This window comes from Conger conger, chromosome 6, assembly GCF_963514075.1.
Source record: "Conger conger chromosome 6, fConCon1.1, whole genome shotgun sequence".
Classification (NCBI taxonomy): domain Eukaryota; kingdom Metazoa; phylum Chordata; class Actinopteri; order Anguilliformes; family Congridae; genus Conger; species Conger conger.
Genome location: NC_083765.1, coordinates 38,322,022 through 38,346,341, shown reverse-complemented (window position 1 = coordinate 38,346,341; position 24,320 = coordinate 38,322,022). Strand labels below are relative to the sequence as shown.

The 24,320-nt window shown below is 41.5% G+C and overlaps 1 protein-coding gene across 1 annotated transcript; it reads left to right on the top strand.

Moving 5' to 3' along the window:
• Positions 1 to 273: 273 nt before the first annotated feature.
• Positions 274 to 23,882, top strand: LOC133130206 (aminopeptidase N-like). Its single transcript, XM_061244593.1, has 21 exons — positions 274 to 593; positions 6,635 to 7,395; positions 7,569 to 7,711; positions 8,526 to 8,668; positions 9,705 to 9,831; positions 10,761 to 10,915; positions 11,381 to 11,494; positions 11,711 to 11,854; positions 12,004 to 12,069; positions 12,254 to 12,319; positions 12,967 to 13,142; positions 13,504 to 13,580; positions 14,162 to 14,295; positions 17,782 to 17,837; positions 17,938 to 18,085; positions 18,385 to 18,476; positions 18,762 to 18,872; positions 19,195 to 19,362; positions 20,249 to 20,389; positions 21,862 to 21,943; positions 23,085 to 23,882. Exons 2-21 carry the CDS (start codon positions 6,788 to 6,790, stop codon positions 23,235 to 23,237), a joined length of 2,904 nt encoding a protein of 967 aa, XP_061100577.1. The 5' UTR covers positions 274 to 593; positions 6,635 to 6,787; the 3' UTR covers positions 23,238 to 23,882.
• Positions 23,883 to 24,320: the final 438 nt, after the last annotated feature.

Sequence of the window (24,320 nt, the reverse complement as noted above, 5' to 3'; positions counted from 1 at the left end):
GGTGTCTTCCCAGCGGTGGCGCAGTCTGAGTCTCCTCTGTGATTGGATAGCAGTCGTCCGCTCCAGAGAGTGCATTCCTTCCGCCCCCCCCCCCCCCCCCACCCCCCCCGTCTGCTCCTGCTCCGGGTAAGTTTGTGAGAATGGAGGGACTTCTCTTTTTCTCTTCTGGTTACCGCTGTGTGTGTGTGTGTGTGTGTGTATGTGTGTGTGTGTGTGTGTGGTTTTAAAAGAAAAATGTAAAAAACATGCGCTGTGCCCCCCCCCCTCGCAGATGTGAGTTGGAGGAAACGGCGTGTGTTTTGCATCAGCTGGGTCGTTTGGGCTGAGCCCGTCGCAGTCGCAGTTCGCGCCCGTAATGCAATCAGTGCTCTGATCACCTGGCACTCCCTCTCTCCTGTCTCCACCGACCCCTTCGGTTACTGCGATCGGAGGCCACACCAGTGCGGGTAGCTACGTCTTTGGAGGAAATCTCTACTTCAAAACTCCCGCTTTGAACCACTCTCCCTGTTTCTTCACAATCCTCCGCGGGCAGCACCCCACGTCTGGCTGGAGACGGAGCGGCTCCTGAGGTCTCCCAAGCCGAAGGGACTCTGGTATGTCTTTTTAAAACCAAACGGCTCGTATGCTTTTGGGCACTTGTGAATAATCCCGGGTCTTAAATTGTGTAAAATGATTTAGACCCCTCTGTTTCACTTCTGGAGAGTGGAGTTGTTGGCTGTTTCAGAGACTCACTGCTTAAGTTTCCTCTGGATCCTCTTCTCCCCTGGCTGTCGTATTTAATAGCCACCCATGAGAGTTGCAAAGTGTGGTTTTGTAATGTAACATACTGTAGATGGATATATAATCGGTTCAAAATGTAGGATACTGCCTTTACAGTAATACTAAATGGGTGAACAGCTACTGTACACAAAAATGAGCAATTTTGATGGTATAATAAAACCAAAGGAACAGCTCAATGCTTTCGCTTCTAAGCAGCAACAGATTTCTTTGAACAGCGTCAAGGTCAGCTTTCCTAATTACAGGCTGGCACGAGAGGTAAAAACTCAGCAGTCATTCTGAAATGGATCACATAAATTATGTAAGAGTTGAATTCAAGGTTCCCGATGGGGGCGGTGGGAATAAATAATATAATACTCCATCCACTGTGATCTCTTTCCTGGAAGTACCGGAAAACTAGCAGCACGAACTTCAAAGCTGCTTTTCTGGGTTTCGCGAATCGCCAACCACTGCAACAGAACAGTGGTAATGATACATGTTTGCAAATACTTACTTGTGCCGTGTAGTTTTCCTGTTTGCCTTTTTCTTTGTAGGCACTTTTGGTTTGAAATTGATCACTCTCCTCTTAAATTTCCCATCCAAAAATCGTTGAGCATTTAAAGTCTACCATGAGGAAAATGTGCAAGGTCCACATTTTAATGCTCTTACTCCACATTCGGTATGCAGTATGCAGGTTCCCACTCAAAACAAACAAAACACAAACAAGACATGAATTTTAAGAATTTGAATTGGGGGGGACATGATTAGTTCTAAGGTATTTCCCGTTTGTAGGCTTTTCTCTTGCAACTAAACTCTTTGCTTAATGTGACAAATGAAATGCCTGTTAAGATTTTGTTAATAGTTTTCTTACTTCATAGGCCCTCACTTTGAGCTTATTTATATGAGGCAGTCATGTAGCATAGCCTAGGTAAGTACATGCTTACCCTGCTGGTATTTCAAGCTGGTCATAGCTGGATTTTACACCAGGGTACTTCAGACTTCAGACTGGGTCATGTGCTGGAACTTCATTCCTACATCTAATCTCAGCCTGGTTGGGGCTGGCAGTGAACATCATGTATATTTTAAAAACATGTTGATTAAGCTTGGGCAAAAAGTTTCTATTTTGTCAATGGTCAGCATGATTTCCATGATTTCAGTCATGAGGATAAGGGAAGAAGTGCTATTTTTAGATGGCCAAGCGCTGACGGTGTGAGCCGCCCTATTGTGTTTCTTATTTGTATTTGATTTTTATAATTACTTTGCTTGCATTTAATTTTGTTGTATACAGATTCTAAATATACTGTGCCATACTACATTTGATAGGATGTGGGCCATGTTGTTAACCTGCTGATGCTGTCATTACCTCCGACTCATCTGTCAGGCGAAATTAATAAATGCATTCATAAATTCATGAAACTGAATATTAATGGTGGCATGAATATTACTTTTTATACAATTTGAGGATATATAATCTATGTAAAATCCAAACCTCACCTTTAAATCCGTTTTTTCTAAACCAGTACGTTGCTGTACATTATTTCACTTGTGCCACAGTTCTTGTTGCACATCACCTGATTTTAGTGTCTGCCCATACTCCCAAACTGTCTAAGTTTTCCTGCAGTAAAATAAAGAGGAAGTTTATTTTAAGCACATACGTATAGACATACTGCAATTAGAGACGCACTGACACGATGTTGCCTGATCACAAGAACTGACTAATAGTTTCTCTGCACCAAGATGCCATTGTCTAGCCATCAATACAGCAGTGTGGTAATGCATCTTTAAGGGCAAGCCCCATTGCTAGAAAGGTGGTATGTATAAAATAAAGAATAACTTTATCTTCATTCTTTTCCTTAAGAATAACATAACATTTTAGCCAGTTAAGTGTTCATTTGAATACAAGCGAAATGTCCTCCAGAAATAGCCTTTCCTGGTCGATCACACTAGCCTATTCCATTCAAGTCAAGTGATTGTTCATTTAAAGTGCATTTCACTGAGGCCTCTACACACTGAACATCCATCCATCCATTATCTTAACCTGCTTATCCTGAACAGGGTCGCAGGGGGGCTGGAGCCTATCCCAGCATACATTGGGCGAAAGGCAGGAATACACCCTGGACAGGTCGCCAGTCCATCACAGGGCACACACACCATTCACTCACACACTCATACCTACGGGCAATTTAGACTCTCCAATCAGCCTAACCTGCATACTTTGGACTGTGGGAGGAAACCAGCGTACCCGGAGGAAACCCGCGCAAACACAGGGAGAACAAGCAAACTCCACACAGAGAGGCCCCGGCCGACGGGGATTCGAACCCAGGACCTCCTTGCTGTGAGGCGGCAGTGCTACCCACTGCACCATCCGTGCCGCCCACACTGAACATTTAAAAACAAAATAAAAAATATTAAATAAACAGATAATATACAAAAATTGGGCAAGAACATAGCAACAGTCATGAAACAATGCCACAAAAAGCCCCAGAAATGGTCATGGTGGGTCATAGAGTGGGAAGTTATTCAGAGAACTCACATGTGTGATTGATGTGGGAAGAGCATTCCAAAGGTAGGGAGTACCAGCAGGGTTTTTTAATGATATCTATAATGTGATGTCTTGTGAGTGCCGGGTGTGTGCTGGTATGTATGATGTAATGAGAGATAGGATGGTGCCAATCCATGCAATGCTTTATATGTTAAAATATGTATTTTGGAATCCACTCGAGCTTGTACTGGCAGCCAGTCAAGTGAATACAGAATGGGAGTGGGATGCTCATATATTCTAAGTTTTTGTAAGGATTCTGGCTGCAGTGTTCTGAACAAGTTGAACACTTGGCTGTATTTGGTAGACCGGTGCAAAGGACATTGCAGTAAGCTAATCTGGAAATCATACATGTATCGATTTTACCATATCAGCCATTGTTAAGATTTTTTGGATTTTAGCAATGTTGCAAAGGTGAAAAAAAAAAGAAGGAAATTCACAGACAGCCATGTTTTAATTTCAGCCTGGCAGGTTTCTAGGTTTAGACGTTTGAAGGAGTAAGGGTTCACTGGAATATGCAGCCGAGTATCATCAGCATAAAGATGACATTTGATGCTGTACTTCCAGATAACATCCCCAAGTGGTGCTGAATGATGCATTGTGAGAAGGAGGACATTCTTGTGTGACGTAAAACAACAGTATCAAATTAAATGGTTGTGAGAAATGCTGTTTTTGCAGCTGAGAGAATGTGTTTGCTATTGTCCCAAACAAGATGATGAACTTCCAGTCTGTGTGAGGAATGCACTTCTTGCAACACACTTTGATGAGCCATTAACATATCATGGCATTGTAGTGTGTAAGTTACGGTAATACAAATACTGAAGGGCTGGATCCTCCTAAAACCACTACCAACCACTACCATCAGTACAACTATCAATACCGAGTGCAATATATATATTTTTAATAAAACATGTTTTATTAAGGCGGCACACATGGTGCAGTGGGTAGCACTGCCGCCTCAAAGCATGGAGGTCCTGGGTTCGAATCCCTGTCGGCCGGGGCCTCCATGTGCGGAGTTTGCATGTTCTCCCCGTGTTTGCATGGGTTTCCTCCGGGTACTCCGGTTTCCTCCCACAGTCCAAAGACATGCAGGTTAGGCTGATTGGAGAGTCTAAATTGCCCATAGGTATGAGTGTGTGAGTGCATGGTGTGTGTGCCTTGCCATGGACTGGCGACCTGTCCAGGGTGTATTCCAGCCTTTCGCCCAATGTAGGCTGGGATAGGCTCCAGCCCCCCTGCAACCCTGTTCGGGATAAGCGGGTTAGGATAATGAATGAATGAATGTTTTATCAACATTGGTAATTACAGGTAGTGTAAAAAATGGGAACACCCTTCTAGAGTCACTCAATAGGGTGTTGATGACACGTGTGGCTGGTATAGTCTGTGTGCACCATGGCACGATGTCCATCAGCATCTGCAGGACGAGTTCTGCAGGAAGAAGAGGACCCATTCATATGAGAGTGTCTCAAATCCTGTTCAGTGGATGGAGGTTGAAAAAGCTGTCTTGGGCTTCATTGCAGAATAGCTCGTAAAAAACCAACTTTTGTTTGGAGCCATAGAAGGTTGTCTCGGTCTGTCCAGGTGAATATGCTCAAACTGTCACCCCTATTTCATACTCACTGAGGTGCTACTGTGTGCTAGGTCTAATTACAGTAAAAATTACAGTCAGGTCAGAGTGGTTATACATGGCCCCGGTGCATCCAAGGGTATTATCTTTGTGTTGCCATTTCTGTTCACCACCTGCAGTACACTTCTATTTCAGTCAATGCATGGTTGGATTAAAAAACACATTTTAGCCCACAAAATAATAGTAATAATGAGTTAATACCTATTGATGTTCATATATGGCACCATCACATCAACCGCAACGTTTTGGCCCCCTCATTTGTTCAATGTGATACTACTCCATGAAAGAATAATCAATAAGCTTTTGAACGAGGAGTTAAACATTAGTCATGTTGGAACAAAGTAATGGTATTGCATTAAGATATCAGGTACAGTAGTGTTTTTTTGTTTTTTTTTACCTCCATGTGTTTTAATACACACATTAAAGCTCACTCAAACAGAAAGCCCACCTTCTTCAGATCAGCACACTTATTTGGGGCCTGACAACAAAATCGCGATTTACCCTCATTTCTCTGAATTGGCAAACAGCTGGGGGTTGTAAAACTGCTGCGAACATGGAGAAATGTGACCCAAATGACATCCGCTTTGTAGGTCCAGGACAGATCATGGACCAGGTGTGAGCTCATAAGAACAGAATTCCTTCCTAAAGGAACCCCTCTGAGAACCCACACACTGCCTTAGCTCCTTCCATCATGTTTATGTGTTGACTGTGACAGCCCTGTATATTCATTTGGAGTAAACAAGCATTTTCGCCTGCAAGAGGTTCCTCATTGTGATTAGACTGTTGGAGTTGTTTGACAGCTTAGTTCTGCTAGTGTAATCAAGTACTTTACAAGCAAGCAATTGTATAACTCTCTGCCACTTTGTAACTTACTAATTTATTGGAACCTGTTTTCCTCTGACATGCACGTATGCTTTAGGCTAATCCCATTATGGCAGGAATATCAAGTAACACCTATAAACCCATGAGTGCATGGCAGCAGTCCGCAAACTCTTTGCTGTCACCCCCACTTCCTGAAAAACCAGTCCTTTTGAAATCTATCCGGGAAGTGGCCTATAGTTTGACAAATACTGTACACGTCCAACAGGTTTGAGAACCCCCATCATATGCTTAGAATATACTGTGTTACAATACCCAGATTTGCATTACAATTATTCATAGCATTTTTAGTTCTCAAAGTAGTACCACTACAAAAAAAAAAAGCTTTTTTGCTATGCTAACAATATCCTGGGCCTATGGAATATCCAGGTTCCATAAAGTTAGCAGGAGTTAGCCGGATACTGCCCAAATCAGTGCATATTTGTCACACTGAATGGTATCTGATTTTCAGACAAAATGTAATTTAATAACCTTAACTGGCTGCACCATCTTTAGCAGCAATAATTGCGACCAACCAACTGTAACCCTCACTATAATTTGATAGTCTTTTGCATTACTGTGGAGGAGCTTGAGCCCACTCTTCTTTGATAGCTGTTCCAGGTTTTACTTTGTGCTTTTATCTGTCTAACTCAGTAATCCTGCTTTGTGGAACAGGGCCCTGGACTTACTTGTGTTACCGCGAATGTGTTTTGTTTGTTTAACTTCTCTTGTGGATTAACCATACAGGACACATCAACCCATCAGCAGTGGCATGAGTCAGCAGAACAAAGGTTTTAGCAGCTAAAAAAATAATTTTTAATAAACTGAATTGTTATGTTGCTCTCTCCACACAGGTTTCCCCAGAAGGGACAGCTGTACACCTCTCTCCCCTGTCCAGAGTTTGCAGTGTTAATATATCAGCTGTTAACGCAGGAGAGAGCTGGGTTAACTCAGGGTGCGAATAAAGACGGCCGGTTGGACAGTCCTGCTCTGCGCTGTGGTGGGATATGGGAAAAGGATTCTACATCAGCAGATCTGCAGGTCGGGTGGCCTTCCTGCTCGGAGCAGTGGCCGTCCTGACAATTATCGCCCTCTCCATCGTCTACTCTCAGGAGAAGTCCAAAAATGCAGCGGCCAATGGCGGTGAAGGAGCGGGTGTTACATCTCCACCTCCCACCTCCACCCCAACCTTGATGCCCTCGAATGACCCCTGGGACCAGTACAGGCTCCCGGACACACTGAGGCCTGAGTACTACAACGTGACCCTGTGGCCCAGGCTGAGCATGGACCAGAACGGCATGTTCATCTTCACCGGGAGCTCCAGCGTGGTCTTCACCTGCGTGAAGGAGACGGACCTGATCCTCATCCACTCCAACAAGCTCAACCTCACCACCTTCGACCGTCACATGGCCAGGTTGACCGCTGTTGGCCCTGCCGCCGTGCCGACCGTGGAGACCACCTGGCTCCAGACGGAGACGCAGTACCTGGTGGTGCAGCTCAGTGGCATGCTGACTGTGGGACAGGCCTACCAGCTGGACACCGAGTTTCAGGGGGAGCTGGCCGATGACCTCGGAGGCTTCTACAGGAGCGAGTATGTCGAGGATGGAGTTGAGAAGTAAGTTGGGGAGACTACTTAGTAGTAGAGAATCCGTATGGTGACTGATTCTCAACCTGTACTCGACCCCCCCAATGCGATCATGGTTCATTCTCCACCCGAATTTCTGGACTTTGCATCTGTTCTGCGTTAATGTTTAATTTTTTAACCTTTACACATTGAATTTTTTGCAGAGTGGTAGCCACGACTCAGATGCAGGCCACGGATGCCAGGAAGGCCTTCCCTTGCTTTGATGAGCCAGCGATGAAAGCAGTCTTCAACATCACACTGATCCACGAGCCTGGGACCGTGGCTCTGTCTAACAGCATGGATGCAGGTTTGAGCACAGATCCTCCTACAGTATCTATCCCTCATTCATAGTGATGGCCTGTCTAATAGCATGAAGAAAAGTTTCAGCACAGCACTTATCTCTCACAGATATGTTACTCATGCATGCAGCAATGCCTTGACAAAAAGCATTGAAAAGGGTTCACACTGCCCGTATTCAGTGAGCAGGAACATTCTCACATTGTATCCAAGCCAGTACAGCAGACCCTGTGCGTAGAAGAAGTCATTTCTTACTCAGACACCACCAATTTCTCTAGACTTACCAACAGAAAACAATCTAAGGTAGAGCTTAGTGCATCTTTGAAGTTTCTTTATAACCAGCTATTATGCCCAATTATTATTTTCAACTCTTATCTTGTGGAATGACCAATCATATTCTGAGGCCTTCTCTGACCCATCTCTGCAATGCCCTCCAATAGTTTGAGACGCAAGAGCATGTTACCCATAGTACAAGTCATGCAGGTTCAGGCAGAGCAGAGTTATCATCTGGGGAAAAATATCCCTGCCATAAACCTAAAACACATATACTTCCTTTTAGTTAAAGCCAAGCTACTGTCGCCATAAAACTTACACTTTCACTTGGCTGTGGCCAAACATTCAAGTTAGATCAGCCATCTAACTTGAAACACGTAAAATAATAACCCATTCTGGGATTGTTGCCAAAATAAACTTGTTTCAGTCATACGAAATGAATGAACACATAAAATAAATTAATATGTGTATTTTGATAGCTCTGTCTTAATATTTGTCATTAAAAATGCTAATATGCATTTCCTCACAGTCTCCGCTTTCCTCTCTTTTAGAGACCGTTAACACCACCATTGAAGGAACCAAAGTCACTGTGACTACATTTGAGCCCACAAAGAGGATGTCAACCTATGTCCTGGCCTTTATTGTCTGTGATTTTGCCCATGTCACTGCCCCAGAGGACAGTGGTAATGTTTTGGTAATCCTGCTATCCTACAGTAACTGTGGTTTCCTTAAGTGATGGCTATTGGTCTCTTCCAATAGAGCATCAAACAATGTCATATTCATTGTCATATACAGTGCTGTGAAAAGCATTTTCCTGTTTGCCTCAAATATTGCATATTTGTCACACTGAATGGTATCTGATTTTCAGACAAAATTTAATTTTATAACCTTAACTGGCTGCACGATCTTTAGCAGCATTAATTGTGACCAACCAACTGTAACCCTCACTATAATTTGATAGTCTTTTGCATTACTGTGGAGGAGCTTGAGCCCACTCTTCGTTTTACTATTTTCCTTATTATGGTGTCATGAGCATTGAACTTAGCTAAGGCTAGTCAGGCCTGCAGATATTTGGATGCTCTTCTGGGATCTGCTGTTACTTCCTGAATGAGTTGTTGCAGTGCCCTAGGTGAAATTCCACTCCTGGGATGATTCACCACCGTTCCACATGTTCTTGATTTGGCGATAATGTTTTTCACTGTGGTTTGGCCGAGTCCCAGGGCTTTAGGAATGGCTTCAGAGTTGCCTTTTCAAAGTCTTTACTTGGACCCAATAGAGATGCAGTGGCAGGCCCTGAAACGAGCAGTTCATGCTTGAAAACCTACACATTTGTCTGAATGAAAGACAAATAATTTATTTAAAAACTGTGTTTTTTGTTTACTCAGGTTCCCTTTGTCTAATACTACATTTATTCTAATGATCAGAAAACATTCAGCGTGCCAAACATGGAATAATAGAGGGAAATAGTAGGTTAACGTTTTCACGGCACTGTAAGTGCTACACCATCATACAGTATGTGGGCATCCTGTTTGAAGTACTATTTTAAGAAAGTGTCAAAACTCTTTTTCATAACTTGTGGTTAAGACCCAAAATTGCTGAGTGGGGAATGGAGAGATAAGCTGCGGTCAGTAAAGTGTGGTCTAATCACTGAGGGGTCAAGGTAGTGATTACGTGTGCACTTAGGGTGCAATTATATACAGTATAGTTTATTTTATTTTATTTTTTTGCAGATTCGAATCTGGGCTCGGAGAAAGGCCATTGAGCAAGGGCAAGGAGATTATGCGCTTGAAGTGACAGGACGAATCCTCAAGTTTTATGAAAGCTACTTTAATATCTCCTACCCCCTGTCTAAATCAGGTGAGACAGATGCACTGCAATGATAATGATGATGATGATGATGATGCTTATGATTACGATGATGGTGATGTTTATTCTTGTTGTTCTTCTTCTTTATCTGTGTTTAGTTGATGTCCTTATTTGGGAAATTTGATTATATGAGTCCAACTGTATTCTGAAATCTGGAAAAGTTAGACGCAATCAACATTTCTTCTTTGACTTAAAGATGAGTTAGTTTGTTTTTCTTCACAAAAATGATCTGGCCATTTGCTATGGGTGATTGCTGAACTCACCCACTGTGTATATGAAGAAAAAAGTTATGGGTGAATTTTGGGAAGTTTGTTTACTTCCTTGTCATGCTTCATTATGACAAGAATAAAAAACACCATTACCCTTGGTTACACAATAGCAAACACATTTCTGATGTGGGCTGTCCGAGAACAATTTGTTTTTGTATGTTTTGTATTCATGTTATGTGTATATATATTACATGAGTTGGCTACCCATATACAGTAGTTAATTGAATGCTATCTTTGTCCTCTAACAAGCACAGAATGAAAATATGATTTATTTCCACAAGCTCAAACATAAGCACTGAGCAAAGAGAAGAACATCTCGTTCAGATGAACAGACACTGAGAATAGAATTACTTGTCATCATCACATGCTCATTACCACAACCAGAGTCTTGTGTTGACTCATCCATGACAAAAGCAACTTGACTTATTTATCAACTAATATCAAGTAATGATTTTTATTTGTATACATTATAATAATACATGTGAATTTACTAGTTACAAAAAGGCAATGATTCCTTCTTTATAGTGAATGGGAAATTGACATGGTAGGGTACACTGGTCAGCATATTGGTTACTGCAACTTTTGCTTCCTCCTGCCTCTCCATTTCCAAAATAAAGTCTATGGTTGGCACATATTCCATTTCCATTCCAGATCAGATCGCTCTACCTGACTTCAATGCTGGGGCTATGGAGAACTGGGGGCTTGTCACCTACAGAGAGACAGCTCTGCTCTATGACCGTGAAATTTCCTCCAATGGGAACAAGGAGAGAGTTCTGACCGTCATTTCTCACGAGCTGGCTCACATGGTACGTGATGACCAATGATAACAATGGATAGCCTTTATATAGTGCTTTTACTCCCTTCTGAAAAAAAGCTGGTAGCTGGTTGACCAGTTCAGACCAGCTTATGACCAGCTCAACCTGGTATAGCTGGATTTTGCAGCAGGGGTATAGTCTTTACAGAGAAACTATCACCAATGTGTAGCACCCATCTTGGTGATGCACGGCAGCCATTTTATGCCAGATTTCTTATTAGCTGAGGTGGAGAGGGAGGACATTTTTGAACCAATTAAAGTTTGAGATTAATATTTGGCCGTATTGACAGAGCCGGGCAGGCCATTTGGCCAGGGGGCCCATCATGGTATCTTCAATGACCAGAGGCGTCAGGATTTAAGGAGGATTATCCTCAGTCTTATCCAAAAGACAGATGATGAGTATGTTAATGGCTACCTTTGCATTCTGTCATGCAACAATATAACATGTCCTTCTCAGTGGTTCGGGAACCTGGTTACTCTGAGGTGGTGGAATGACCTGTGGTTGAACGAGGGCTTTGCCTCGTATGTGGAATACTTGGGCGCCAACCATGCTGAGCCCACCTGGAACATTGTAAGTACTAAATCACCCGTCACAAAATGGCCTCTATTTTCTTTGCACTATTCTTCCCTGTCCAGTGACACACCCAGCCCTGCCCCAGCCACTCCACAGCACTCTGCTCCACATAATTCTGCTTCACGTTGTCCCACTGTACCTTGCCCCACCCCATCCTTCCCGCCCTGCCTTGCTAAACCCCACCCCGTCCAATAGCATGATGTCCCTCCACAGAAAGACACAATCGTCCTCAACGATGTCCACAGGGTGTTTTCAGTCGACGCCCTGGCGTCCTCACACCCACTGTCCTCTAGAGAGGATGAGATCAACATGCCAAAGGACATCACCCAGTTGTTTGACACCATCTCCTACAGCAAGGTAATGTCTGAACGCATCCACTCAAGATACCCATCTACACAAATCTGCACCCACAGTATAAACTGTTATGAATTTGAAATAAGTGTACTAAATGCATTATGGGAGTTATTTTTTAAGAAGAGTTTCTGTTTTTTTGTTTCCGTCTGTAGGGGGCTTCAGTGCTGAGGATGCTGGCTGAGTTCCTGTCAGAGCCCGTCTTCATTAAAGGACTCAGCGTGAGTCTCAACTGGATGAAAATCGAATTATTAATCCGCTATTTAAATGAATCAGAAAATTAATAAGAATAAGAAATCCCTGTTTGGAGTGTTGTAGGAAATACCTACAGCCGTCAACATTTTGATAAGTTTGCTGCACTTTACTGTATGTCTGTGTTGATAAAATAGAAGTCTCTCTTTGCAGACCTACTTGAACCAGTTTGCATACAGTAACACTGTATATACAGATCTCTGGGATCACCTTCAACAGGTAAGCATTAATACATCCCTTATGTGTACTCAGCATTTAATAATATAACCATCTTTATTGTGATCTTTGTGCTGTCTAGCAGCAATGTAGTGTAGTGTAGTGGTTAGAGATGACCATGGAATGATTGTTGGTCCCAGAGAGGGTGGTTTGAGTATCTCAGATCTCCTGGGATTTCCATGCAGAACAGTCTCTAGAGTTTGCAGAGAATGGTGCAAAAAAAAAAAAATCCAGTGAGCAGCAGTTCTACACGGAAAAGCACCTTGTTAATTAGAGGTCAGAGGTGAAAGGGCCAGACTGGTCAAAGCTGACAAGAAGGTGACATTAACGCAAATAACCACACATAACCACACAGATGCTCTTCTGCAAACAATTGTGTGCAGAAGAGCATCTATGAACACACAACGTGTCAAACTTCTTAAGTGGATAGGCTACAGCAGCAGAAGACCAATAAGTAAAAAAAAAAAGTAATAAATACTTATTAAAGTGCTCACTGAGTGTAAGTAATAATAAGGACATGGCAAACATGAGATATAGAACATCAGCTTTAGTCAAAAACAACATCCACATTTTCGCATTGCTACAAGTAAGCTGTATAAATAAATCCACAAACCGTAAAATGTGGCTGTAAATCTCAATGTTGTTTTCAGGCAGTGGACAGCACTCCCAGCCTGTCTCTCCCACACAGAGTGAACGACATCATGAATCGCTGGATCCTCCAGATGGGCTTCCCCGTCGTCACCATCGACACTCGCACAGGGGAGCTCTCCCAGAAGCACTTCCTCCTCGACCCGGATTCCGTAGTTGAAAAACCATCTGAATTCAAGTATGCTCTCATTCAAGAGGAATTGGGTTGACATGGACAGATGCTTAACCCTGGCTGACCTCTGACAGTTATAATGATGTATTGTTTGAAATCCTGTGTATGTACTGTGCATCTGTTTGCAAAGCTGTCAAGTCCATCCAGGGCAGCTTACACAGCTTTCACTTTACACTTTGCCCATTCGTTGTTATCCATTGTTTGTCTGATATTATCCTATTTACATGTGAATATTTCATTAATAATAACATAGTGTAATGGCAGTGTTTTTAGACAAAATTATGGTCCTGTGCATTATTCAGCAGTGTGCTGGTCAAAGAATTGGTATTGGAAACAATTTCCTAATTTGACCTCACTCTGGCCACAGCTATGAATGGTATGTCCCCATCACCTGGAAAAAGGCAGGTGTGGAACAGGATCCTTTTTGGCTGCTGCAGAAAACAGGTATAACATTCAGGTAACTAACTTACTAACTCACTCACTAAATCGTTAATTCACTAACTCACCAAATCACTCACTCTCAAATTTACTTACTCACAATCAAAATAAAGGCAGAGAGTGAGAGATGAGTCTTTTATTTGGGTTTTTGGGGTTGACCGTTTTCCCTTTCTATCAGTTATAATCCCAGGGTGCTTTACCTGCATTATCTCTTTATAAAGCTGAATATTTTTTACTGGGTCATGTTCTAATACCTGTGTATTAATTATATATGTTCTCTCTGTTTTATTATAGTATTAAGTGAATATCTCATTTTATTCCCTTGTGTGTTGGATGAGAGGAAACCCAGTCTGCTTTGCATTAGTGTCACTGTAAACTTTTTCCAGTGCTTATAGTTCTCTTTATGTTCTCATAATGACTCTATGAGCTGCTTTTGACAAAATGAATAATCATAACATTAATGTAAAAGTTCATTTCCATCTGGGATCTTATCCCAAAAACCTCTGGATGCAAGCCTACTGCCACCATTGACATCCTGTTGCAGACGTGGTCACATTCTCACATGGTTTTTTTATGCAATCGTACAGATACCCACAGTCCTCTGACAGCGACTGGGAATGAGTGGGTTCTAGCAAACGTGAACATGACTGGGTACTACAGAGTGAACTATGATAGCGACAACTGGGAACACCTTCTAAACCAGCTGAACTCTGACCACCAGGTAAACACCTCCTGCTTCCCTGTTGATGTGGACTCCTTAAAGGGGAACAAAGCAACATGTTTAAAACATGCTATTCATCTGTAACTAGAATCCATCTCCTGTACTTCTAAAAATGTAAGCCTCCTCTGACTAGATCGGAGAACCCAAGATAAAATTTGTACTCTCAAGAACCTATTCTGAGCTAAATTGAACAAAAGTGCATTTTTATCAGTTACTGACAATTTTTTACAGTTTCTGCCTGTCACCAGGGCAGTTATACCGGATCTCATTGTTGAAGTGTCATACTGTACATCATAGTCAAAAATGTGTGTTTCAGATGCTGGATATGCCAAGAAAGATATATAAACAACCGCAGCTGAGCAAAATTTAATTTTTTAAGCTTATAGCAAAAGGTCACAATCAGTCAAATAAAATACAAACCTGCTGCTGATTGAATGGCAACCTCACAAACTGTCAGACATTGTGACCATCCAGAACTACAGTTTTAAATCCCTGATCTACACTAACTGGGAAATCAGTGTTGGAATGCATAGGTTGCTCTTACAGTGGCTTCAGAAAGCATTCTGATTATTTTTGTTGGTTATTTACACTCAATAACCCATAATAACAAAGCAAAAAAATGTTTTTTTAAATTTCTGCAAATTCATTACAAATAACAAACTGAAAAAGAGCAGCAAGTACAGCTCTACAAGCTTTGCACGTCTGGATTTGGGCAGGTTATCCCATTTTCAGGTCTCTCCACAGATGTTCTATGGGGTTTAAGTGTGGGCTTTGGCTGGGCCACTCAAGGCCCAAAGCCACTCCAGCCTTGTCTTGGCTGTATGCTTCACAGTAGGGACTCTATTAGCCAGCTGATGAGCAGTGCCTGGTGTTCACCAGACATTGTGCTTGGAGTTCTTCCCAAAGAGTTCTATTTTTGCCTCACCAGACCCTTTAAATGCCTTTTGACAAAATCCAAGCAGGCTCTTATATGCCTTTTAATCAAGAGGGCTTTCATCTACCCACTCGACCATATTGGCCTGATTGATGGAGTGCTGCTGAGATGGTCGCCCTTCCGGCAGATTCTCCCATCTCTGCAGAGCAGATTTCCAAAGCTCTGTTGGGCCCTTGGTCAGCTCCCTGACTAAGACCCTTCTTGCCACTGTGCTCCTGGGAACACACAAAGCTTTAAAAAATATTTTATACCCTTACCCAGATCTATGCCTCACTACTATTTTATCGTGGCGGTCTACAGAGAGTTTCTTGGACTTTATGGCTTGGTTTCTCTCCTGACATGCAGTGTGAATCGTAGGACATTACATACACAGCTGTGTGCCTCATTTAATTGTCCAATCAATTAAATGAGAGATTTCAGTTTTTGATTTGGAATGAATTTGCAAAAGTTTCGAGAAACATTTTCGCTTGGTCATGATAGGTTTTTGAGTGTAGATTGTTGGGCAAAAATTGAAATATTATCCATTTAAAATTAAGTCTATAACACAATAAAGTGTGCAAAAAGTGAAGGGGTTTGAATACTTTCTGAAGCCACTATACAGTGCATCCAGAAAGTATTCACAGCGCTTCACTTTTTCAACATTTTGTTATGTTACAGCCTTATTCCAAAATGGAATAAATTCATTTTTGTCCTCAAAATTCTACACACAACACCCCATAATGACAACATGAAAGAAGTCTTTTTGAAATTTTTGCAAATTTATTAAAAATAAAAAACTAAGAAATCACATGTATATAAGTATTCACAGCCTTTGCTCAATACTTTTTTGATGCACCTTTGGCAGCAATTGCAGCCTCAAGTCTTTTTGAATATGATGCCACAAGCTTGGCACACCTGTCTTTGGGCAGTTTCGCCCATTCCTCTTTGCAGCACCTCTCAAGCTCCATCAGGTTGGATGGGGAGCGTTGGTGCACAGCCATTTTCAGATCTCTCCAGAGATGTTCAATCGGATTCAAGTCTGGGCTCTGGCTGGGCCACTCAAGGACATTCACAGAGTTGTCCTGAAGCCACTCCTTTGATATCTTGGCTGTGTGCTTAGGGTCGTTATCCTGCTGAAAGATTAACCGTCGCCCCAGTCTGAGGTCAAGAGCACTCTGGAGCAGGTTTTCATCCAGGATGTCTCTGTACATTGCTGCATTCATCTTTGCCTCAATCCTGACTAGTCTCCCAGTTCCTGCTGCTGAAAAACATCCCCACAGCATGATGCTGCCACCACCATGCTTCACTGTAGGGATGGTATTGGCCAGGTGATGAGCGGTGCCTGGTTTCCTCCAAAAATGACCCTGGCATTCACGCCAAAGAGTTCAATCTTTGTCTCATCAGACCAGAGAATTTTGTTTCTCATGGTCTGAGAGTCCTTCAGGTGCCTTTTGGCAAACTCCAGGCGGGCTGCCATGTGCCTTTTACTAAGGAGTGGCTTCCGTCTGGCCACTCTACCATACAAACCTGATTGGTGGATTGCTGCAGAGATGGTTGTCCTTCTGGAAGGTTCTCCTCTCTCCACAGAGGAACGCTGGAGCTCTGACAGAGTGACCATAGGGTTCTTGGTCACCTCCCTGACTAAGGCCCTTCTCCCTGACTAAGGCGGCTCTAGGAAGAGTCCTGGTGGTTCCGAACTTCTTCCATTTATGGATGATGGAGGCCACTGTGCTCATTCAAAGCAGCAGAAATTTTTCTGTACCCTTCCCCAGATGTGTGCCTCAAGACAATCCCGTCTCGGAGGTCTACAGACAATTCCTTTTGACTTCAGGCTTGGTTTGTGCTCCGACATGCACTGTCAACTGTGGGACCTTATATAGACAGGTGTGTGCCTTTCCAAATCATGTCCAATTAACTGAATTTACCACAGGTGGACTCCAATTAAGCTGCAGAAACATCTCAAGGTTGATCAATGGAAACAGGATGCTTAGCTCAATTTTGAGCTTCATAGCAAAGGCTGTGAATACTTATATACATGTGATTTCTTATTTTTTCATTTTTAATAAATTTGCAAAAATTTCAAAAAGACTTATTTCATGTTGTCATTATGGGGTGTTGTGTGTAGAATTTTGAGGAAAAAAATGAATTTATTCAATTTTGGAATAAGACTGTAACATAACAAAATGTGGGAAAAGTGAAGCGCTGTGAATACTTTCAGGATGCACTGTTTGTGCCATGACATTTTAAAGGCCCTCACACGCACACACACATTTTATGTGTTTTTGACATTTTATATATCATCCTGGAGCTTTTGATTTGTGTTTAATACCGATACAAGTGAAAAGATTGCAATGTTAACACAGAGAGCTGATCACAGGAGGCTGAGGGGTTAGGCACAACAACAAAAAAACCTCACTGCTCTTTGCAAATATTTTTAGATACTAAAACCAGAAAGGGAACGCTAATGCGTGCGGGCATTTAAACAGTGCATAAAAAGGTGTGCAGCAGCATCATTTCTGATCTAAACAGATTTGACCCAGCTCCACGTCACTTTCTCCCTTATTTCCTTACAGTCAATTCCAGTCATCAACCGAGCCCAGATTGTGGACGACGCTTTTAATCTCGCTAGGTAAAGCCGTACAAAAAGCGTGCAAAAAGCCACTGTTCCGCTCAAATGCATTTAGATTGCGGTACAGTACTGATGTTTGCTTCTCTGGTCTTTCTCAAAGGGCAAAAATTATAAACATCACTTTGGCTCTGAGAACAACCGTGTACCTCTCTCAAGAAAGAGAGTTCATGCCATGGGAGTCAGCCATCGATAACTTGAACTATTTCTTCCTCATGTTCGACCGCAGTGAGGTCTACGGCCCCATGCAGGTCAGCTGATATTAAATTATGCTTTGAATTACAGTCATGAGGTTACTATATTTCAAGAGTTGTGTTGTGAGAAGTTTTGAGTCCATTGTGTGGAAGGATACTTTTGGTAGGGGAATTGATTCTGCTTGTGGCCAGCAGTGAGAGTGGGAGTAAGTGACTGGCGGTAGCACTCCTGTAGTACTGTGTGGCTTCTTTTATATTTTGTATTTAACAAGGCCCACTGTAGGTACAAAATTAATCCTGAATTATAACTATATATATATTGTACACTTAAAATGTGTTTTCTTTTTGTCTTCCAGACCTACTTCAAGAAGCTTGTCATACCTCTCTTGTCATATTTCCAGAAGATGACTTTGAATTGGACTAAAGTACCCTCTAACCATAATGACCAGTAAGGAAATCTAGAGGGATCTGTAATTTTATTAGGCAAATACCGTACTGTGTGCATATATATATGTGTGTGTCTGTGCGCGCATGAGTGTGCGTGCATGTGTGCGTGTTACATTTATACTGTATGTGTTATTGATATTTCATGTATTTTACAAAATATAAGAATAAAAGATTATGCTGAGTGTTGATCACTCTGTCAATATCAACCAACCATTTTTCTTTCTTTGCTGCTCTGCACTGTTGTCTTTTGCCATTGTAAATGTATACCTGTCTCCTTCCACTTCAGGTACAACCAGATCAATGCCATTTGGCTGGCCTGTAAAACTGGGGTAGAGAGCTGCCAGGCCCTCACCAAAGGCTGGTTCAAACAGTGGATGCAGGACCCAGCCAATAACCCGTGAGTTTAAAACAGAACTAATCTCACCTGCTTGCAGACCTGAAATAATAATAACAACAACAACAACAACAATAACACTAATAATAATAATAATAATAATAATAATAGCAGGAACAACAACAACAACAATAATAATAATAATAATAATAATAATTATTATTATTATAATAGTAATAATAATATCAACGATAATAATACAGTAGAACCTCAGAGATCATAAACAAAACATTAGAAAGGAAACTGGAATTTTTGAAATAGTAATAAATACATGGAGGGAATAACCCCGTACATCCTATGACACGGGCCCCCTTGCGCTCTGCAGGATACATCCCAACCTGAGGACAACGGTGTACTGCAGCGCCATCGCAGCAGGGGGCGCTGAAGAGTGGGAATTTGGCTGGGAGATGTTCAAGAACGCCTCCATTGCCTCGGAGGCAGATAAGCTACGCTACGCCCTGGCCTGCACCAAGCAGCCCTGGCTGCTGAACAGGTGAGCTCTACCCACCGCACAAGGGGAGTGGAAAGTTCCAAAACCATTGCCAAAGCAATCGCCAAACGCGTCACCTGGTGTGTGCATCAACCAACACGTATCGTGCGCTGCATGATAGCAATTCTGGGAAAACTACAATGCAGAATTGCAATCGTGTGCTGTCTGACGTCTGCCCTGAATCAGCTGTCATGTTATACGTTGCGTGATTGTAATTCCCAGCAAACTCTTGGGATGTCGCAATGTCTGACGTCAGAAGACACAGAAGACGAACTGTCATCCAGTGGATCAAATTGCTTGCAAGGAGTCATATGTTCAGTGATTAACAAGGCAATAGTTTTGCCATTGTCCACCTCCCATACCTCTGCTGTCCCAGGTACAGCAAGGATTCACCTTCACATAGCAGCCAGTATGAAGGAATTGCAGAAATACGTATCTTTTAGTTGACCAGGATTCCACAGGTTACCCTCCTGGACTGGTTCCTATCAGAGACCTTCCCGGGGCCACAGGTTACCCTGCTGGACTGGTTCTTATCAGAGGCCTTCCCGGGCTCACAGGTTACCCTGCTGGACTGGTTTCTTGTCTTGAGGGGCTTGTTAATTCCAAACTGGTGGAGGAGATTGCAAAATGTATTAAAAAAGGAATGAAACCCCTGTCTACTCTCTGAGAAAATATTTGTGAATGACACCATGAGCACTAACCTATTTTCATTGATATTTGTGAGAATGTTTTTATACTGATATTTTTTTCTGAATATTTCTGCTCCTGCGTCTACCATGTCAAAGTGAAAGAAATCAAATGTCACCACACTTATAGAACTACTACAGACCTACTAATTCATTATATTTTCTTTTTCTTTTCTTTTCTTTTTTGTGGTGGTTTTACCAAGGTATTTGGACTACACATTGGATCCAACTAAAATTCGCAAGCAGGACGCCACCTCCACCATCGTGTACATTGCCAGGAATGTGGTGGGACAGACTCTGGCCTGGAACTTTCTCAGAGAGAGATGGGAGTACATTTTCACACAGTGAGTTGCCCCCCCTTGGATGAACTGTCTGTTCCATTGGACAAAAGTAATCCAGAACTTGTGCATACAAAATGAAATATACATGCTATAAGGATTTTTTTTAGAAGATGCATAATCTAGTGCATGCTATTTTGTAGTATCTTCTACATTTATTTGCCATAAATACCAAAAAAGAAGGATCACAGCAGGAATTCACCAACGCTCTCAATCAGAAAGAATATTCAATAAATGCATCTGGAATTTTTATAGACACTGAATAATAAAAACTTGATTAGAGGCTCGGAAACCCACTTTTGCAACCACATTGTTTTAAGATGTGCAGTGCAGTCTGTATGTATTTGGCCAGTTGGTACAATTTCTGTTCTTTTGGCTCTGTAGTCCAGCACGTTGGATTTGAAAGGAAACAATAAATGTGAGGTCAAAGAACAGACTGTCCTGTTTAGAGGGTTTTTACATCCATATTTGGTGATGCATGTAGGAATCACATCCCTTTTCATACATAGGGCCCCCCATTTTAGGAGACAAATAGTAATTGGATAGTTGGCTTTTCAGCTGTCCAAATATATACGGACCACTCTGTCCATTCAAGATGTAATGACAAAATGTAAAATATTTTGCAACATAAAAACAAAAAAAAAAGTCTAATAAGTTAATGATTCCATTTCAGTTTAGGATAGAGAAACCTCTTTCCTTCCATAAGCTTTCCTAATGTCTGTTTTATTTATTATAGAGGTATAGCCACCAAAAAAAATTCATTGATACCTTCAATGTTTGCTGTAATTACATTAAACTGCATTCTTCAAAAACTGCAGTACATAGTGAGGAAACTTCTGCTTTTAGAGCTTTGCAATGCAGTAAGCAGGCTTGCATGTGTTTGATTCCCACAGAATGACTAAGATTTTCTGTCAGCATAATTTGGAAAACGCAAGCACAATTTCCTTCCCAAATGTGTTTCCAGTTAGTCTCCAAGCAATACTAATCCACAGCATGTTTCCAGCACTTTTCTTCTATGTTTCAACAGGATATTGTTGTAAATATTTACCTTTATTAAACATATCTGTATTATTCACTTGGAGAGCCACAGGCAAAATATCTAGACATTTTAATACTTGTTTTATGAACAGAAGCATTACATTGTAAGATACAGCTGAGTGATTAATAGATTAACTAGTGTTCCAAGAAGTATTGTGAAGGCCAGAGTTGGGAGGCCTTGCCTGGGAAGCTTTAACTTTTAGCCAAGTTTTTGAAGGCAATGACACGTTGAATTTAAGAGTGTATCATGTTCTCTCTCTTGCACCCTATACACAAACATATAGGGTGAACATACAGTATCATATTCCCATGGGTGCAACATGCAGTCAGCTTCTTGAGTCATTAGAAGTGATGCTTCTTTCTTTCATTTTCTGTGGTATCAATACATTAATTTCTAATGTTTCTTGTTACTTGTTTTTGAACTATTTCCCTTCTCTTAGATTTAGCACCGGTTCCTTTGGATTTGCAAATCTTATTAGTGGAGTGACCAGGAGATTTTCAAGCAAATTTGAGCTCCAGCAGGTAAGCATGGCAACATAAGCATTTGCAGTCCAAAAAGGTATAATTCACATATGAATTTCTACAAAAATAGCTTAAGTAACATTTATTTTGAGGTAAGTGTGCTATTGGACCTCAGTGCTATCTGACTATTGATTAGGTTTACTGCTCTGTCTGTTTGATTGATGCTGGATTGCGAAATATGTCAGAATAATTGTATCTTGTGAAACGTATAGTGGACTCGAGAATTACTGGCACTGTAAAAAAAACAAAAACAATATACAGTGCTGTGAAAATGGTGCCTCCTTCCTGATTTCCTCTATTATTGAATATTTCTGGGGATGCTTTACTTGCCTCTTGACCTGGACAACTTGTTATCATAGAAGGAACCTCCACTCTGTGCCAGGAAATTCTCAAGGAGAATGTCTGGTCCTCTGTCGGTGAGCTGAAGCTGAAGCATAATTTGTGAGGTGGTGGCCCAGCCTGGTCCTGCTCTGAGCCACGGGAGGCTCCCATGGGCTTCTCTTAATCACACCTGATGGGTTTCAGGTTGAAAGACTGGTTTGGTTACAATTATTGTGGCTAAAGGTGGTGCAGCCAGTTTAAGGGGGCAATTACTTTTTTCTCGGGTGATATGGATGTTTTATAACTTTTTTCATTAAATCAATAAAATGATATCTTCAGATTCTCCTTTCCTCCGTCTAATATTACATATTACATTTTATTTGAAGATCGGAAACCAATCAGTGTGACAAATATACAATAATAGAGGAAATCAGGTTGAGGGCAAATACTTTTTCACAGCACAGTATATACCCTGTATATACTGTAGTGTAGTGGTTAAGGTACCTGACTGGGACCCGCAAGGTTGGTGGTTCGATCCCCGGTGTAGCCGCGATAAGATCCGTTGGGCCCTTGAGCAAGGCCCTTAACCCTGCATTGCTCCAGGGGAGGATTGTCTCCTGCTTAGTCATTACCATGTTACATTATTATTACATCACTGGCATTTGGCAGACACTCTTATCCAGAGCGACTTACAGTTGATGTACGTCGCTCTGGATAAGAGTGTCTGCCAAATGCCAATGATGTAATAATAATGTAACATGGTAATGACACCAAAGTTACCACTTCCACTTCATAGCAACCTATTCATTTTATTTCACAGCTTCAACAGTTCATGAAGGACAATGAGAATGTCGGGTTTGGATCAGGTGGACTTGCACTGGAGCAGGCCATCGCAAGTACCACAGTCAACTTAAAATGGCTGGCAGAGTATAAGGAGCCTGTGCTGGACTGGTTCATCAGCCAAACAAAATGAAGAGCCTTTGGAAACTCAGGAAACCAAAGTATCGTTATGCTGGCGCAGATGCTAACAGTGGTGAGATGTACCTGGATTTATTTTCACATGAGTTATATACTATGCACTGAAGGATCGGCAGGCCAGTTAGCCCAGCATTACAATAATATGCAGAACCAATCGAACCAAAGTCCCAAAGCTTTGTAGTGAGCATTTTTTATTTCATGTCTTTTGTGGTCAATGGAAAGCTTTCTATTCATGTTCATACATACTTAACCGTATAAACCCTTCATAAGCATATGAGTTATTAATCATGTCGTAAGTGACATTACCATACACATACCACATGATGGATATTGACCAAACACTTATTTAATCAACTGCAGTACATCGACTGTATAGGAATGCTCTTTTAGCTCTTACAATTGCATTATGAACTGCTTATGAAGGAGGCCAATTCAGGCTGAGATGTTGAGACTGTTGCATATGCTTGTGTAGACATCAATCAGTTTTTATACTCATGTATTACATTTTTTCCTGTTTTTCTTAAAAACTTTAAAATTGATAAGAAGCAATAATGATAAAAGTAGATATTTTCTCTGTACTGAGCAATGTTAATATTTGTAAATATGAGCTCTAAATTGTTGATCTGTTTTTTTAAAGACACTGGAGTTTATTTTCATATGTTGATAGTGAAAATAAATATGCTTGTCAAAATATGAAATTCTGATTGTAATGAATCCTTTTCACACACGTCCTAAACCAATATAATCACAGGTTAGTGTCAACGCAGAACATTAGAATGTTTTCTCGGAGATAAAGACAGCCAAAATGCAGGGGGCAAAATTCAGAGGTTACAACGACAATGACTCAGATTATATCAATTATACATGCGCATTCCTGTACATTATTCATTAGCAGTCCTGTCCACTATACATTAGCATTCCTAGACATTGTACATTAGCATAGGTGGAGAAGGAGGGAATTATGCAGTCAGTTAAATGGGGGAATAATCAGCTGGGATTTTGGGATTTGGGATCATTAATTAACAACATTGTCAGGACCTTAGTTTCATTAGAAAGATGGCATCTCCGACCACACACA

Coding starts and splice junctions, on each gene's coding strand:
- LOC133130206 (XM_061244593.1), top strand. CDS start 6,788: ATGGGAAAAGGATTCTACATCAGCAGATCTGCAGGTCGGGTGGCCTTC. Junction 11,495..11,710: donor CTGAGCCCACCTGGAACATT/GTAAGTACTAAA, acceptor GTCCCTCCACAG/AAAGACACAATCGTCCTCAA. Junction 12,320..12,966: donor TCTGGGATCACCTTCAACAG/GTAAGCATTAAT, acceptor TGTTGTTTTCAG/GCAGTGGACAGCACTCCCAG.